This window comes from Mus caroli, unplaced genomic scaffold (assembly GCF_978045245.1).
Source record: "Mus caroli unplaced genomic scaffold, Mus_caroli_1 scaffold_18, whole genome shotgun sequence".
Lineage (NCBI taxonomy): Eukaryota > Metazoa > Chordata > Mammalia > Rodentia > Muridae > Mus > Mus caroli.
The window spans coordinates 52,204,726-52,222,350 of NW_028227273.1; the positions used below are offsets into that span (position 1 = coordinate 52,204,726).

General features: G+C 39.1%; 1 protein-coding gene across 1 annotated transcript in view; it reads left to right on the top strand.

The window, feature by feature from the left end:
* Opn5 (opsin 5) overlaps positions 1-17,256 on the top strand; it is a 52,014-nt gene extending 34,758 nt beyond the window's left edge. The window contains exon 7 of the mRNA XM_021150004.2: positions 17,179-17,256. Coding sequence (XP_021005663.1) covers positions 17,179-17,256 — 78 coding nt within the window. The remainder of the gene's footprint in view (positions 1-17,178) is intronic.
* Positions 17,257-17,625: the final 369 nt, after the last annotated feature.

The following is a 17,625-nucleotide window of genomic DNA, read 5'->3' on the forward strand; positions in this document are numbered from 1 at the left end:
GAATAAAAAATGATCCTCATTGATGGCTGCTTTATTCATTTGGGTTTTTATTAGGTTCTGACTACTTGTATATAGTGGATGGGCTAGGGCATTACCAGTCACCATTACCCAGGGAAGGAATTTACATAAGTACTGCTTGTAAGTGCTGTTAATTTTCTTTGTGGTCTTGGTTCTTCTTGTTTTTGTTCATTTCATTTCAACAAGTACTTCTTGAAGCCTGAAGTTAAAGTGTGAAGTACAAGTGTGAATGAGAAGGCAGGATTTCAAAGACAGATTTGTGTCCCATAAAAGCTAAGGAGAAGAATAAGGCATGCAGGTACTAGGTCTAGATAAGCATTTGTTTCATCAATGTTCCTTTGATTTTTCTCTCCTATTGACTGAGGAACAGGCCCAAGCAGGTATTCTCCCTGCTTCTGCATCCCATCTCCCTCTGAGTCTCCCATGAACACAGCCTTGCTCAGCAACCTTGTTTCTGGTCTTCTGAGAACAGCTAGCAAGAAGAGGCAGAAGTGAGTGGCCTCTCCACTGTACTGGTGATCTATTTACTCATTGCAGTTGAAAGTTTGTAGAGAATCAGCCAGTTTCTCAAGGCTCAGCCTGTTGTGTATGACACCTTCAGTTCCTCCGGATTTATTTTCCTTGAGGGTTGCAATAGGGATGAAGAAGGGGTTCATGTACACTGTTGGCTTGAGCTAATTGTTAAGTAGATGCAATAAAACAAGCTGTTTGATGAAAGCAAAAAAAAAAAAATAAGTTAACAGCTCTGCCTGGGTCTTAGAGTTACTAAGTTAGGACTGAGGAAGGACATAATTGTCATGAGAAAGGAGAGGCAAGCTACTTCTGGACAGATGTGTAATTATAGAAATAAGGGAGGAACCTAGATGGGGGGAGCACAGGTTTAGAGCACAGGCTCACACTGCCTGGGTTTGCAACCCTAATTCAGTGCTTTTGGCAGGCTTGCAAAAAGGGAAGAGGAAACAATACCATCAAAAGGTAGTTGGAGGTGTAGTGAATAAGAAAGCACCATTCAGTACCCTACCAGTACCAACGTGTTAACTATTGCTCTTATGATTAAAGTAGGGGTGATGCTTAGCAGAAAAGTGGGCAGTAGTTGTTCTGCATAAACTGACCAGGAAGTTATGGTGTTTGTAATTTCTAGAACGACTAACAAATAGTCTGGTGGCATGGTGGAAGGTGGATTACTTGGTTGGGAGGGAGGGAGATAGTTGTACATTCTCACACTTATTGGGCTTTGGAAAGAAATGATAACTTATAAGACCTTGGATGAAGGAGTGGCCAGGGCCATGGGGATGAAAACAAAGCTTGAAAATGTCTTAAGAAAAAAGGAGCCCTTGGCAATTGGTTGCCCTGTGATAGAAGAGTTAAGAAGGGCTTTGGGAAATCTGCTTGGGACATAGTGCAGATAAAGAAGAGCTGATTTCAAAAGGATTAAGGATTAAGGCACAGGAGGTGTCTTGAGATGATCTTAGAGGAGGGTGAAGGGGGAGATGGGAGAGATGAGTCCACTCATGCCAGTGTAACGTTACCAGGGGACGTTAACAGTGACCTTTGCAGGAGTCCTTAAACATAGAGTGTACACTCTATTTTATTAACTAAACCGTGGACTTTAACACAGCTTTAAAAAACATGTATGAAAAAGGATTAACATGGTGACAAAGGAAAATAGAGTTTAAATATTAGGGAATTCGGGGGAAAATATTCTGGCATTGGTTTTCCCTACCAATTCAAAACACACAATTTAAATCCCGTGTGCTCGGCTTCCGTAAGTTTTTGTGATACCCTCTGAGCCAGAAGGATCTAGAATTATCATAATGATTGATAAAGGAAAGAGAGTCGATCCTTGGGGTAGAATGCAGTAAGAAACAGGAGTTATTGAGGCTTGGCTCCATAAACCCAGACTCTCAGTGGCTTCTCCCTGAGCTGGTGTTGCTTGCCCCAAAGCATCCAATGATTCAGGGAAACAAACAGTGTCTTACCAAACACTTCCCCAGTTCTCAATCCCAGATGCTATTTGTGCTGGTAGTGTGCATGCCTGTGTGTTAATAACATCTGAATCTTTGGACAGACTGCATATTCTGTTTGGGCTCTTGGTAACTGACTCAGTGCTTGTCACTTGAAGGACACTTGAAAGGTAAATGACTAGAATCAAATAGGTAGCTATCAGGTTTTGGAGAGACCAGGAAAAAGAGAGGTAGACTCTTAAATAGAAAATGTAAAATCCTAGAAAACTGGTTTATTCATTATAATAATAATAATAGTAATCATTATTATTATTTCTAAGTATCCAAAGTTGTTTCTGATTCACCTCATACCTGTCTTATATTAAAACTACAGGCGTGTGTTACCATATCCAGACAGTTCTTAATTTAAACTGCCTTCTTTCAATCGGCAACCATTTAAATGTAGCTTTTTCCATTAAAATAAAATGAACAGATGAGCTTATGAAAAGAGATTAAGAACTGAAATGTTCCATGAACTTGAAAATTTGATTTTCAAGAACCATGATAAGATCCAAAAACAACAACAACAAAAAAATAGATTATTTTTGGAGTAAGGCAGCAGGAATGTATTTTGGCGTAAAACTCTATTTGATCATTCACATGCAATTTTATTAAGAGTCAAGTATTAAACTTATTGTAACTCAGTTGGTAACGAAATACTTTATTTCATTTAATTTTTCCTTGAAGAAATAAAACATGCTCTTGCCTTTTATCATCTGTAGTGACTTGAACCAGACTCTGAAGAGACCTACTTCCTTTAAGTCAGGGCAAACAGGAGAAAAGACAAGGCGGAGGAACATGGCATAGGAAACATGTCAGCAGGCTAGAAGTGGCCATCTCTGGGTGATAGGTCCTATAGAGGAAGAGGCTAGTGAGGGGAGTGTTCATCAGCTTTGGATTCACAGTTCATTGTGGTGTGATGGAACCAGGCTTCATTGTCCAGAGGAGCAAAGTGATGACCCTTATTTATTTGCCCGTGCTTTTGATAGTGTTCTTCGTTGTTCATATTAATCGGGGTCAATCTTGTCTCTCTTTAGCCATTCCTTCCCTTTTCCCCATTGCTGGTTATCACTGTTTTACATTCAGGTCTACTTTGATTTTAACTTTCACACATGGGAGATTATTTAACTTATTTAAGTCATTGTCATATACCCCAAGTATAGCTAGTTTGTTGCATGTGACAGGATATTGATTTTCTTTCTTTTCTCTTTCTTTCTTTCTTTCTTTCTTTCTTTCTTTCTTTCTTTCTTTCTTTCTTTCTTTCTTTCTTTCTTTCTTTTTTCTTTTTTTTTTTTAAATTTATTAGGTATTTTCTTCATTTACATTTCCAATGCTATCCCAAAAGTCCCCCATACTCTCCCCCCCCACTCCCCTACCCACCCACTCCCACTTCTTGGCCCTGGTGTTCCCCTGTACTGAGGCATATAAAGTTTGTAAGACCAATGGGCCTCTCATATGCAGCTAGAGACACGAGCTCCGGGGGTTACTGATTAGTTCATAATGTTGTTGCACCTACAGGGTTGCAGACCCCTTTAGCTCGGTGGATACTTTCTCTAGCTCCTCCATTGGGGGCCCTGTGATCCATCCAATAGCTGACTGTGAGCATCCACTTCTGTGTTTGCTAGACCCCAACATTGATTTTCTCTGTGGAAAATAATATTTCGTGTGCACAACAGGCACCTTTCAGTACATTGTCCTTATCCATGTACCTGCCTACAGGTACCTTGCTCCATTGCTTCTGTACTGGGCTACTATAAACAGTTTGCATGCTTCTTGTGAAAAGCTAGCAAAAGGCAAGTGTTTCAGAAGCCAACGGGAATTCAGTAAGAAGACATCAGTTAGCATCAATAGCCTAACATCTCAAGTTACTAGTGTATTCTACCGAGAAAACTCTACATTACCACTGTGGCTACTATGCACTTGAACAGTTTGCTTTTTAAAGATTGTATAACTTTCAACATGCATATTCACAGGTCATAATAAGGTGTGGGATACATTCGGAAAATCATTCTACTGCACAGATTGGAATTAAAACAACCCATGTGTGTATCTAAATGACCTTTCTCAGTTACTTTAAATATCGGTTCCTTATCTCCAATCTCTAGTCATCATATCTCAAGTGCATTATGAGATTTGGAGTAGACAGATGTAGATCACATAAAATATAACTGAGAGAAAAATCACTCTATATTGTACAAGGACTTCATTGACTCTAGTTGATTTTGGTTTCAATGTTGGTGAACTCTACCTAGATAGATACCACATGTACTCATTTACCCCAGCTAGGAGGTGTTTGCAATACATAGTGACCTGAAAATATAAAAGAAGGGGGCTGTGTTTTCAATCTTTTAGGAGTTGAATGTGAGCATCAGAAAATACTGCCAACTCTCTGTACATCTATATATCATCTATATCTCTATGGCTGTATTACCTACATCTATGTCATGTAACAGATGATTACAACTGCAGTAGTTTTTTTTTTTTTTTAAGTGGGCCCCTCTGGATTCCATTAGAGTTTACTTGAGAAAGTGAAAGATAATGGGACACGTTTTCTGCTCAACAGAAGGGGAGAGAGCTGTGGAATGATTGTGAGGGCATCTGAAGCTCAACCCATATGTTGCCATCGACAATGATGAATATTATCTGGAAACTATAATATGTGGGTGTTCACATTTGAACTTTATGACTTAGTATTCTTCTCTAGGACATAACAAAAACGAGACTCGCCAGGTAATTAGGGACCTTGTAATTTACACATTTTTCTTGAAAACAGAGAAAAAGTATAGGAACTAGAGCATAGGATTTCAGAGCACAGCTTTGGACTTAGCCTTACCTGATACCAAACATATCAGATGAGTGGGTAGATGGCCTTAATTCTCCATCTCTTCAGTTGTCATAGCTAGTGAATAGGGACAGCCTTCTATCATCATGGCTTGTTTTAAATTCTTGCACAGCCTATAAGAATCTTAGGAACCTTTGGGATTCTTGAGAGGATAGAGTGAACAGAATGTTCAAGTGTTGTCCTTATTAGAAGAACTATTTCATTTGCACAGTATCTATATGGATATCTACATGGATAACATAAGTGAGAGGATGTCTGGACCTTATAGGTCTGGATGGTGCTCACTCTGTTTGATGAGATGAAAAGCAACAGGACTCTGTGGAAATAGACATCTGTAATTCTTCCACAGGGCATCACCAGTGTTAGGTCTTGGACCAGAAAAGGTGATTCCTGTATAAGCTGCATTTGGAGGTGCAGGAAATGAACCAGAGGAGTCCATTCCAGTTAGAGTCTCCAGCAAGGATAAAGGGGTTTGGCAGTCATGCCTGATAGATGAACCACAGTGTGCTTTGGTAACATTTTGCTGAGTTATCACAATTCCATACCATCCATGCACATGAGAGAGCCACAGTCACAAATGTTATTTGGCATTAAAGATAGTTCATAAATTCTCACTTATCTCTGCTTCCTATCTGGAGAGTATAGTTAAAGCAGAGAAGAAACTGACCCTGTGTTATATGCATGTCATCTTAGAACTCAGGAGGTAATGACAGGGGGATTGTGAATTTTATGCTAGGCCAGGCCTCATAGTGAACATAACGAACATATAGAAGCAACAATAAAATAAAACAGCAAAGATTGCTTTTGAAGGTCTATCCAGGAATCTTAATCTACTAGTATCTTTGATAATGTGATTTAAAATTTCCTCACCCAAAATGTCATCAGCACACTGTTTGGATATTTCCCAAGAGCTGATTAAAAATGTAGAAATAAGATGGCATGATTGACTTATTCAGAATCTATAACTTCGGAAAGTGACATGGGTAGCCAATGACATTGGTTAAGTCAATGATTCTGTTATGAACCACATGGTTTCCCCACTGTGTGTGGAAACAATCAAAGCTTATCTAAGCATCTCAGTGAAAAGACAGGTGTGTGGGACAGAGAGCTGCTGTTGTGAAAGTGTTGATGGATCCAGGGATGAATGTTCTATGAACAGAACACTTTCTTTAGTGTGTATCACTAGGACAAAGGGACAGCACAGCAGGAGGTGTCTCAGGACGACCTTTGTGGAGGGAAATCTTTGTGGAAGATTGTGGGAGAATCTGGTTATATCCTCATGGAGGCAGGGAAGCAGAGAGTGAATTGCATAGGTGAGCATTTTTCATATATAGTTGTTTATGGGGATTATCTACTGCTCTGAGCTTGATGGTTCAGAAGGGATTTTCCCCCTCTTTATCCAAGTTCTATTTCCCTATGAGTTTTCCACTTTGAAGGTGCCATTTGCTTCTAACGCCCTCCTGACCCACATACACACACTTCAAATGAACAAAATCTAACCTGTCAAAGGAAGAGTGAAGCACGTATCCATTTGGAAAAAAGATGAACCAGATTTTCCAGCAGATTGCTTAGAATTAGCTTCAGAGCTATGCATTTTGACATTCTATGCAGGTAGAGGCCTGGTTATATTTTTAGAGAAAGGTGCCCACTAGTCCATGGAAATATAGACTGTAACTCACTGCCTTAATGGCATTATTCTCTACTGCCAACCCTCTAAGATATTTCATCAACATGTGCATGGGAAAAGTATCTGTCTGATGTTCCATGAAAGGGCATTATATGTTTCCTGAAAAGTTGCTTTGATGCTGTGTCTGGGGGATCAGAAATACTTAAATAATTCTGAAGGTTAAGGCATTTCTTCTTTGCTGTCACAGGCAGGTGATAGGAGAGAGAAAGGAGGAACAACGGAGTCCACATTCAGCCGTTTCGTGCCTTCGTTCCATTTAGCGTTGAAGGGATTTCATTTAACACAGCACTTAGCTAACAGTTTATCAATCAATACAAGTAATTTTCAAGTAGTAGAAAGCCATTCTTATCAGTGAGGCTGTTGCTGCGTCTGGTGGTTCAGTGTCTCTCAGAGAATTTCAGCTGAACTTCTGTGCAGCAAAGTGCTTAACATTATTGGAGAAGCTATATATTCCCAGGTCCACTCTGCTGCCTTTACTTCTGATGGCAGACACAGGTAAGAATTATGGGAAATAAGGGCTAGTGAGCTCCAGGTGACAGCCGATGATATTGATTTCAGTGGGTACACATGGTCACTGTGCAGTCTCATTACTGATGGAACACAATTAAAGGTTTTATAAGAGGCTGAAACTCAGGATGCTCACCAAGTAGAAAATTTCTTCAAGGAAAATAATAACATCTACAAGCTTAGCACCTGCTGTGTTTTCATTTGTTGCAGAAGTCTGCAAACCACAGCCCTTGGGCAAAACCTAACTCACTGCTTATTTTCAGAAATTTCAAAATTGTATCGGCACACATCCATTCATCTCTAAATCCATCGATGCTTGTCCTTTTGAATAGTTGAGAGACTCTATGTTGCAAAAAGTTTTACACTCCCTAACCTTTATCTTAGGCTTTATAAAATACATAATTTTATACTTTGTAAAAATCTTTGCCCAAATCATCTTCATTGTCTTAAAAACTTGAGGAGACATTCTTTGCTCTTGATCAGAAAGCAAAGACAGAGAACTGATGTAGTCTGCCCACTGAAGAACTGGGCTTCCCCTCTCTCAGTCAGTCTGTGATATCCATACTCTGCTCTATGATTGACAGAGATTTATTCTGTATTGATATTTTCTTCTTTTCCCTTCACTTGCTTTAAAATATATATGTTTCCCCTAAGATACTTTTCTCTCCACACTTGAGTTCCAAATGCAATAGCAAATAAGAGCTGACTACCATTCCCTTTAAAATCCTGTACACCAAGCTTTTGGGATAAGGAATCGGTTGAACGGTGCTGCAGCCACAGCTAAGAATGGATTTGGGTAGATAGCATTTATTGAGTGCTTTTCTAGAGGAGGTGTGTACAAAGCCAAGTGTGCTTATTGTATTAAGAGGAGTCATGGTGTGGCAGAACAAACATGAAGAAGTAGATGGCCACCTTGCATCAGAGGACATGCTATGATTGACATTACCAAGATGTCTTTAAGAGTATAAAGGCACTGGTTGTTCTGAACCAATGGTGTGGGAAGGGGATGGGACCCAGGGATGATCTTGGAATAGGAAGTCTCAGGTAAGAGTTGTTCATTAATAGTCTTTGGGAGAGTAGTAAAATGTTTTGTGAGGATGTGCATGCCACTTATTCTCGAACAGAGTTTCCCCAGGTACTGCCTAGTTTGGTAGGATCAGTTGATGAAGGTCTTTGAACACCATGCCACTGAGGCCAAATGCTTCCCTTGTTTCTATTTCATGTGGGAAAGCATGCGTTTTTAGTGTATGTAAGTTATTTTTACATTTCCATTTTAGATGACAGACATACTGGGTCTTTGTTCTGTCCCAAATAAAACCCAATATCAGAATTTCCCATAATACTTATTTAACATGTGACTTGCCTGAACTCATTCCACACTCTGTGGACTGGTGTCTTTGTGTCTATATTCAAGAGAATGTCCCAGCTAATTTTCTTCCATTCTATGATTTAAAAACATTGATGCCAGGTAAGGACTGACAAAGGCCCCAAGCATTGTGCCTGGCATGTAGAGGGAGGATCACTGAAAATTAGAACTGTTTTGGAAATAAAAAGTAACTTTATTTAAGTTGGGTTGAAGCCTAGGCATCAAAATGAATATCATGTGTTATTTAAAAACTCCAGGCTTCAGTTATTGACACAAAGCAGCATTTCGTCCCTTCTCAATCAGAAAGTTGCCTATTTCAATTCATGGACTTGTCTAGGAGCTTCCCTTCTGTTCACCCTGAAGTGAAACATGCCAGTCAGTTTGGAAACAAATGCCCAGTTCATTTCCCCAGGATTCAAAGCTATGCCCAGAACAGTAGGCTGCAATGTGTATTTATACATACTTATTGTCAAGAGTCTGATACACAAGATGACCTGCTTTCAAAATCAATGTAGCAAATGTGACATGGAATCTGGCACAGGACAATTCAGTTTAATTAAGAAATCTGTTCTTTGGGCAGGTTGTATATTAGAGAGACACTAGGAAGACCTGTTTAGGAATCACCATCATAAAGATGATTGCTCCCCCAAATCCCAGAAAGTGTTATTTGGCTTTTTTTTCTTCCAAAATAATCGCTTCATATGTTTGTTGATCAAATGAAATTCTTAGATTTCACAGTGTCACAACTTCACTGTCATTAAAAGTGGGACAAGAGGTCCCCCATATGTGCTTAAAGGACAAGCATAAGGGCACAGCTTTCTTTGACTGTTCCATACTCATAAGAGAATAACATAGAGCTTGTTCTAACTCCATCTGTGTCTTAAGCAATAGGCATATTGGAATGAACGTTGCTAAAGAATTTATCAAACGTAGGTTCCACCCCAGGCTAGTTTAATCACCTTGGTCCATCACCAACTGGTTTGTATCATTGAGTAAGAAGATGTGTGTCAAATCCTCAAGGTTCCTCTTTTCTAACAAGAAAGGCTAAGTTGGGGAATGGAGAAAGTTGGCTCTCAAGGAGGAAGTGTGGCTTCTTCAGAATATTAAAGAATAAATTAAACTTCTACCATAGGCAGACGGACAGAAACTTGTCCCAGAGGGGCCTGACCAGTATCTGGAGAACTCATTGTGCTTAATAGATTCATGAGCATGTAGAACATCAGATGGTTCAGGTGACCACAGAGGAGGTATAGGACAAATTTGTAGTCTACTCTACAAAGGATGGATTTCATTCCTGTCAAAAGAAAAGGAGCTTGAAGTCTAACTGAGGTCACTAGAAGGGTCAGAAAGGGAGTTGGGTGAAGGCATGCAAGACTAACTAGGCAACGGGAGAGTTATGAGAGATGCTGTCCTTGAGAAGTCGAACCCCCCACACAGTCTGTATCCATTTGGCATCTATATGGAGCATTTACAGTTGCATTTACCTTTTGCTTTTCTCTGAAGTCAAAATTTTGCTTCCACAAAATGGCAAATGCCATTGAAAATGGCACAACTTAAAATATTTACACGGTGTCTATTATATGCTGAGAAAGTTGCTTACAAAAGTTAGTTTTCTGATTTCTAACCTGTATCCTTTTTCTCCTGGTTGAAGAAAGAAAGTAATGAGCAATATAAAACAGTGGCATTGCCTAGCAGCATTAAAACCCATTATTTTATTTTAAAACAGCAGCAGTGTGACCGAGTGCTAGATGCCCACCCTTCTAGGGCTAGCAATGAACACCCACACTTAGTGAATAAGGACCCACATTTTTGCCAACCTAGTTTTGCAAAAGCTCAGTTGGAAAGCCCGATTAAGGGTGTCAGGCTGTGTATCCATCTGCAGTAGCTTCAGGCCATATCTGGAATATGACTTGTTTTTATCATGTAGACATGGGTGTAAATCGGTGAAAATGTATTTTTGTGACTGTAAGTGCAGTGTGGATTCATGCAGGTAGAAGTGTTACTTCTGAAAGCTGAATTACTTCTTTTTAAGACCCCTGATGCACCCACATAAGTCTTTGGAGAAATTGCAATTAGAGCATGTCAACCTGAATTTGAATTCATGTATTGTGGGATTGGAGAGCCATTATCTCTGTGACTTAATACAACAGGTTTTTGTTTGTTTGTTTGTTTGTTTGTTTGTTTTTGTTGTTGTTGAGTAAACTAGAACAAAAGTGTCTTCCCTAATTTTAGAGGTAACTCTTGGTGAAGAAGAAAGAAAGGCATTTTATTATGCCTGGCTGGGGATGAGAGGGAACAGGGATTTTAGAGGCAGTGTGCCATGTAAATCTTGTTTGGATTATAAGCACAGACTAGATGAATGGGAACGGCTCTCTGGGAGACTGTGAAATTGGCAAGTTGGGAAATCACCAATGCAGGAACACAAACCTTGGTGGCAAGCAGGTCAGCGAATGCACTGAAGTGAGTTTAAACTGTATGATACATGATTCACATATTCATGTATGTTAATTGTTCATATGATTTGGAACAAAAGAACAGTTAGGGAGAATCTGTTCAAAAGACCAAAAGTGATCTCTTCTTGCTGATTTCACTTTCAGTAGCAAAGATAATTCTTATAAAGAATTAGCACCTTGGCAAGGGAAATGGATTCCCGTTCAGTTGAAAGTGCCTTAGGATTCCCTGGCAGATAGGAACCTGGACCTCCCCAAAGATTGCTGCAGTTAGAATGAAGACTAGACACAGGCCTTCAGTTAAGTTTACTATTGCCCAGGCACTGATTACATTGGTAGTCCTGTCAGACTTTCCTTGGCTTTGACTATAGTACTGTATTTGACAAGCAGGCAAGAGAGAAGACTTAAGTTGAAGATGCCACTTATAATATAAAGCACTTTCACAGAAAGGTTCAGATCACGACTAGTGATGCTTTCCGCCCTCCACATACCCTCTATAGACTATGTTGTCAGCATGGGTAACCTCTTTTGGTTTTAAACCAGGAGAAGGGTTCACCCCCCAGTTCACTAAAGAAGCAAGTCATTTATCTTTGCTTGACTAACAATTCCAGGAAAGAACAGGAACGAGCAGGAATTCTAGGGCAGTAGCCATTTCTCTTAGATTTGTTGTATATATTAAAAGTCTGTGGCTGGTGGGATGGCTCAGAGGCTAATGCCTACAACCAAGCCTGCTCAGCTGAGTTTGATTCTCAGGGTCCATCCTGTGGAAGGAGAGAACTGACTCAGGCATATTTTCCTCTGCCCTCTACTTGTATGCCATGAGATATATCTGCCACCCCCACTCCATCTCAAGCATACAAACTAAATAAATAAAATGTAATACACTAAAGAAAGTTACAGTCTATCTGTATGTACACATACTCTTTTCTGGTTTATTTAATGTGTTTTCTAAGATGTTCATGGAGTTTAAAAAACCTGCATAAAAGAGGAGGAATAGTGTAAATAGTGTAATGAGCTATTTTGTGTTAATTATGCAGCTTGTAAGTGCACACAGCCTTTCTACTTTCATGAGTCTGCCTAGAGGACAAGTAAAAACAGGAATTTCTCAGGAAGGAAAAAGATCAAAGCATCTTGAAATTCAGTGAATTCAAAACAAAACTAGATGCACCCAGCCCTTTCTTCACTGTTTCATCTCTTCATAAGTTAAAAATGTTTCCAAATTAAATTTCTTGGTGTTTCCAGGTGGGGAGCACATTGCCACAGCATGCATGATAGCTCACAGGAGTTGGTTCTTTACTTCTTTCACACAGGTCTCTGGGATTGAACTTAGGTTGTCAGACATTGTCAGATGCCTTCACCTGCTGAATCCCTTTGCTGGCCCTCTTCTTCATATTTTTAGGAGCTTAACATCATAGTTTTCAAAAGATATGATTGGTGAGAGCAATATTTCTCAAAGCATGACCTTGTAATCCAGTTCTGCAAAGCTTCTGCAGGAAGAAAGAGTTTTAATCTTTCAACATATCATGCAAAGAGTAGATAACATGCTTCCAGTTTGAAGAGTTGGCCTGTGTACTAATGGTTCTGAGCACATTGATGATCTCCACACAGGACTTTATCAATTTCTAAACTTAATTGATTCTGGATATTCTTATTGCTTGGAGGATCTATTCTTGCCATACTGAAGACATTAGAAGAGATAATATTTATAACTCTGAGCAGGCAGCCACTATGTGCTGGATTCAATGTTAAAGCCCGTTTTACTACTGAGTTCCTACATTTAGTTCTTACTTATGGTAGTAAAATTCATTGGCATTTACTTATGAACATATCACCCCATTTCAGAAGAGGAAATGGAAACTCAGAAAATGCTTCTGTAGCATGTGAACATGTGCAGGGCTTTTGGAGGGCTGTGTGGCACCTGCTGAACTTGAGTTCTCAACTATCACACTGCATGTGACAGGGAGTTAACAGCAGCTGATGACCCGAGGGACCTCTGGAGGTTCTGACATACTTCATGTTTCTTGTACTGACAAGGTACAACAAAAAACATTAGGCTAGAGCCACTAGGGTTTCATTTAACAGTAATGTTTCCCATTTCTATCATACTGTGTGCTCTTGTTAAAGCTCCTTGTTTTAAGTCAGCTTTCCAATGCCTTGTGAAAAGGGGAGGAAGGACAGGCTTTCTTGTTCAGCAGCTAAAGCAGAGAATGTGTATGCCTTACCCAAGGTCACAAGTACAGAGTGGGACTGAAATTAGAACCTGTTATGTCTGGGAAAAGTTTCTTTTGGATGTATAGTGAGTACTCTGTTCATAAGTAGAATGGTCCCAGAAACCTATGAAGTTCTAGCTGATATGATGGGAAAGGCTAAGGGATAGGGTGAGGTAAATGTTCTACTGGGAATACTTTTCCCAGAATCTCTTAGAAGCAGGAGTGTATACTTTTGTTAGCATTTAAGGAAATCTGTAGATAACCTGTCTATGCAGAATCTACCAGTGGCTAATTAATGGAATTATCCATGAAGTAATTTGGAAAGGACAGAATAAAATTATGAAGACATGTGTCACCCTTATTACTCCCTCCTCAATGCCACTAGACAGCATCTTAGTTATATTATTTGATGAGTACAAACCTATGCAAAAACTTAGAAGTATACAAGTCTGCTCAATGCCTCATGGGAAGTAGGACAGTTGTAGAATAGCTACAAAGAACGAAGGAACAACAAAACAGAGCTTTTGCAACAAAACAAACTAAAACCCAAACCAAAAATATTCAAAACTCTCTAATTCACTGGGATTTTATTATGGCTGAACCATACCTGCATGGAGATAGGGACCACTTGGTGGCAAGGTGGTTGCTAAGAATGAATCTTAGCAGTTCATTCAAGTAGGTCAAGGTGAGTAAGTGGGATTGTTTCTCCCCACCTGCTAGCATTTCCAAAGGTAGTTCAGTAAGCTTTAGAGTTCCACTCATCTGGGCCATAAAATTATATAATAAGCAATCATTTATTGCAGGTGATTAAAAGGGAATGTCTCTAGGTAGGTTAGAAGAGGAAACGTACAGACTGAAGCTTCTTGATCCAATTATATTATATTATATCTACTCTCATGATTATGAGAGGCATGAACATATAGCTTTTTCATTAAAAGATGCTACAAACAAAATATAGTAGATAGCACCAGTTCCCCTGAATGTTTTCCTGGGGTGAGGGCTTGCTGTTCATCTTGTACAGTGAATCCTTGAGAGACTTTCTCAGTCTCTTTGAGCCTTGCTGTGCTCATCGGAAAATTGGGATATAACCCTTAAATTACTTTTTTTGGTGATTAAATGACATAACACATGGAGATGCTGAGTCCTCCATGTAATTATAAATGGGGCCAGTGAAGCCAGAACAGAGGAATAGTCCCAGTTACCTTCTAAGACTTAGTGAACAGCACAGTAAGGCAGCAATGGAACTGGAGATAACACCACGAGTCCAGGCTTTCTCTCTTCCAGAACACTTCAGAATTAAATTGTGTGTTTTATAAACTGTTCCTCAAATGTCTATCATCACACAATATTATTATTGAGGAAAAAATGGAACCTATATTCCTCAATACTATTATTGAGAGGAAAGGGGTATATGGGGGAACCACCATTCACACAAATACTACACTAATACACACACCACTCTCACATATGGCTATTCCTCACACACAAATACATTTTAAAAAAGAGGAAGAGGGAATACACCCCCTTCTTCCCCAAACAAAGGGGAATGCATGAATGGAAGTCTGGGGACACACGAGGACAGGGTGTGTAAGGGTACAGCTTATAGTTTGTTGGAGAGATAGGCAGACTAAAAAATAAAAGATGAAGTGTTTGGCGCTGTGAGGTCCAGAGGGGCAGGTGGGGGTTGGTCCTTGTATTAAATATTTAATCTCAATTTTGATCACTCAGTTTTCAGTTAAAAGACATATAACCTTTATGTTTGTAATCCCAGATAAAAGATATTTAAATTTTATATTTATAAGAAGCATTTAATGTACTAGAGCTGGGCAGATATCTACCCTCTAAGCTATCATGTCTCTTTCCCTGCCAATAACCCTGAATTATAACTTGCCATGTTCCACCTGGGCTGCTCTTAACTCTAATTGGCCAGTCCTCATGGCCATGTTTCATAACTCACCTACACCATGGTGTTTTCTCCTTCCTTCTTCTCCTTCTCTCTCTCTTGGGGTCTCTTGCCTCAGACCCCAATCCCGGGAAGAAAAACTCAACCTATCTCTCTTCTATAGGCTATAGGTTGTAGGCATCTTTATTCTCCAATCAGGGATAACTTAGGGAGCAAGGTTACATAGCCTCACTTGGGTCTATGTGAGAAGCTCCTTGCCCCTGGGGTCAACCAGGGCTAATATTTAGCATTACAATACATAGTAACAGACCAAACCTCAATATTCCCAGATCTGAAGAGGAGCTCTGTAGTTCTTTGTCCCATAATTTTCAGGTGTTATCATCATACTATTCTGGATAGACTTGAGGTTTGAGAATTACTAAATGTCCAAATACAGCACTACTACTAACTTATTCCAGAGTAAGTTTTATGAAGATTCCCATTATTTTGAGTGACAGATGGAATTCTTGTTGGAGAACTATTTCTTCTATGTTAAAGGTTGTTACAATGTCAAAAGGAGAGAAAATACAGATTTATGTGATTTCACTCTAAAGAGGCTAAGAATATAAAAGAAAGAAAAAGAGGCTAAGAAAAATATCAGGGAGAATTTTAAACATTTTGATAGTAATATTAAACTTATTGTAATTTATTGGCACAAATACAACAATACAATGAATGTAGAAAAGTAAAAAGAATCTGTCACTCCCCACCACTATTACCTTGGTATGAGTAGAACTATATTCATCCTTCATACAATATCTTATCTCACATACCAGAAAAACACTTTAAAGAGGCAAAACATCAGATGAAACCAGGGAATCCCCAAAATGTTTCAGATGTTTCATCATTAGGAACAACTAAAATCGGGTTGAATCGGGATAAAAGAGCCCAGATTGAAGACTTAGAGGTAGAATCTAGAGGAGGTCACCTGAAGGTATTGAGAAGAGCATATTTGTAAGATATTTCTAGAACAATCATATTTACAGGCTCCTGGATGCCAGATAATCAAATCTCTCTCCGGTTGCAATCCTCATTTCCCTAATCAAGCTCGACAGAGATGGCATGTCAATTATTGATTATCACATAACATTAGCTCTTATCAACAGAGTATATTTATTAGGTATCTTTGTTGGGGACAGTAAGGAAATCAAGGGAAAGAAGTGTGGTCTACTGTCAGAACATAGAAAGAGAGAGTCAAGGATGTGTGGTTAGATAAACAGCAACAGAAGACATGGAGTGAATTGAGAATATTGTATGCTTGCTGTGTATGGTCTTCTCTCTGTGGAAGGATAATGGAGGGGTATCTGGAAAAGCTGGGTCTGAAGAGGCAATCTTGCCTCAGATATGTTTCTGCTTCTGCTTGGTGAGTGAAACACAGCGAAGGGCTAGGCTAGAGTATCTAAGATTAAATCCACTGGAGGAAATTATTTGTTTTCAATCTTTTTAGGAGTGGCGTTTTTTTCACATGAAGTGCACTGTCTAAATTGTGAAAGGATAAGTAAATTCTATCATAAATGTACAATTTGTGTTTCTATTTCATTGGAGAATTGAAGGAAAAATCTATCTCTCTATCATCTTTATTCATCCATATACTTATCATCCATTAATCTACTTAAGTAATGCATATATATGCGTATATATATGTATCTATACATATATATCTTTGCACATATATATATATGTACTTAATCCATCTCTCATCTAAAATACTTTTTAAAGATATATGGTAATAATTGCACTATATTTGAAGTTTTCTGAATAATTGACTGTATTCTTGTGGTCACTGGTTTTATTTCAAAATCAGTAGAATGCCTTTACTCATTTTCTAGAAAGGCATTTAACCATAGTTCATTCTAGTTTTAAGTTCATCTGAGTTCAGACTCTATCCTTGAAGCTCCTTCTTTTGAATTGGGCTTCATCTGTAGTATTTTCCTGGAGTGTCCTAAGGTAAGCATTAAACATTTCTGCTCCAGTGATCATTGTTGAAATGTGGGCAAGTCCATACAGATCCAAGTCTGGCTTCGGAGAGTGTGGGTCAGGGGTTGTAGACTATCTACAGCGTTCTGAGTCTGTGACTAGTAATGGGAAGCTGGTGAAGACAGCCTGACATTAGCAGACGTGCACCTCAAAAATGTTGTTGTTCTCTCAAACAGAGCAGTTCCAGATTTACTAGTGCCCATGTTATGGATGGAGAGAGTCACAGTAATGATGGTGACTGTGGCAAGAAATAAGCATCTGTGTTCTGAGGCCGAGAAACCCCGCACCTGTCCATCAGGGCTTCAGACATAAGTGGCCAGCTTCAATATACTCTTTGAAATGCTGAAAATAAAGCTGTAGTGTATTATTTGCATTTGTTTTTAAGTTTGAGAAAATATATGGTCAGCGTTGACTGCAGTGTTGATATTGAAGTTTAATCATGAATACATAGCATGTGAAGAGTCCACTCTTTAGGCTTTCTAAGATGATTAATGTGTTCTAAGGAGAAAGCACATCCTAAGCTTGGGAGGTGCATCATCCCTTAAGCTTCCTATTCATCGTGATAGTAATGGAGCTTATTGATGCATTCATGACTGTGAACATGCCTTTGAAACTGTCAACCA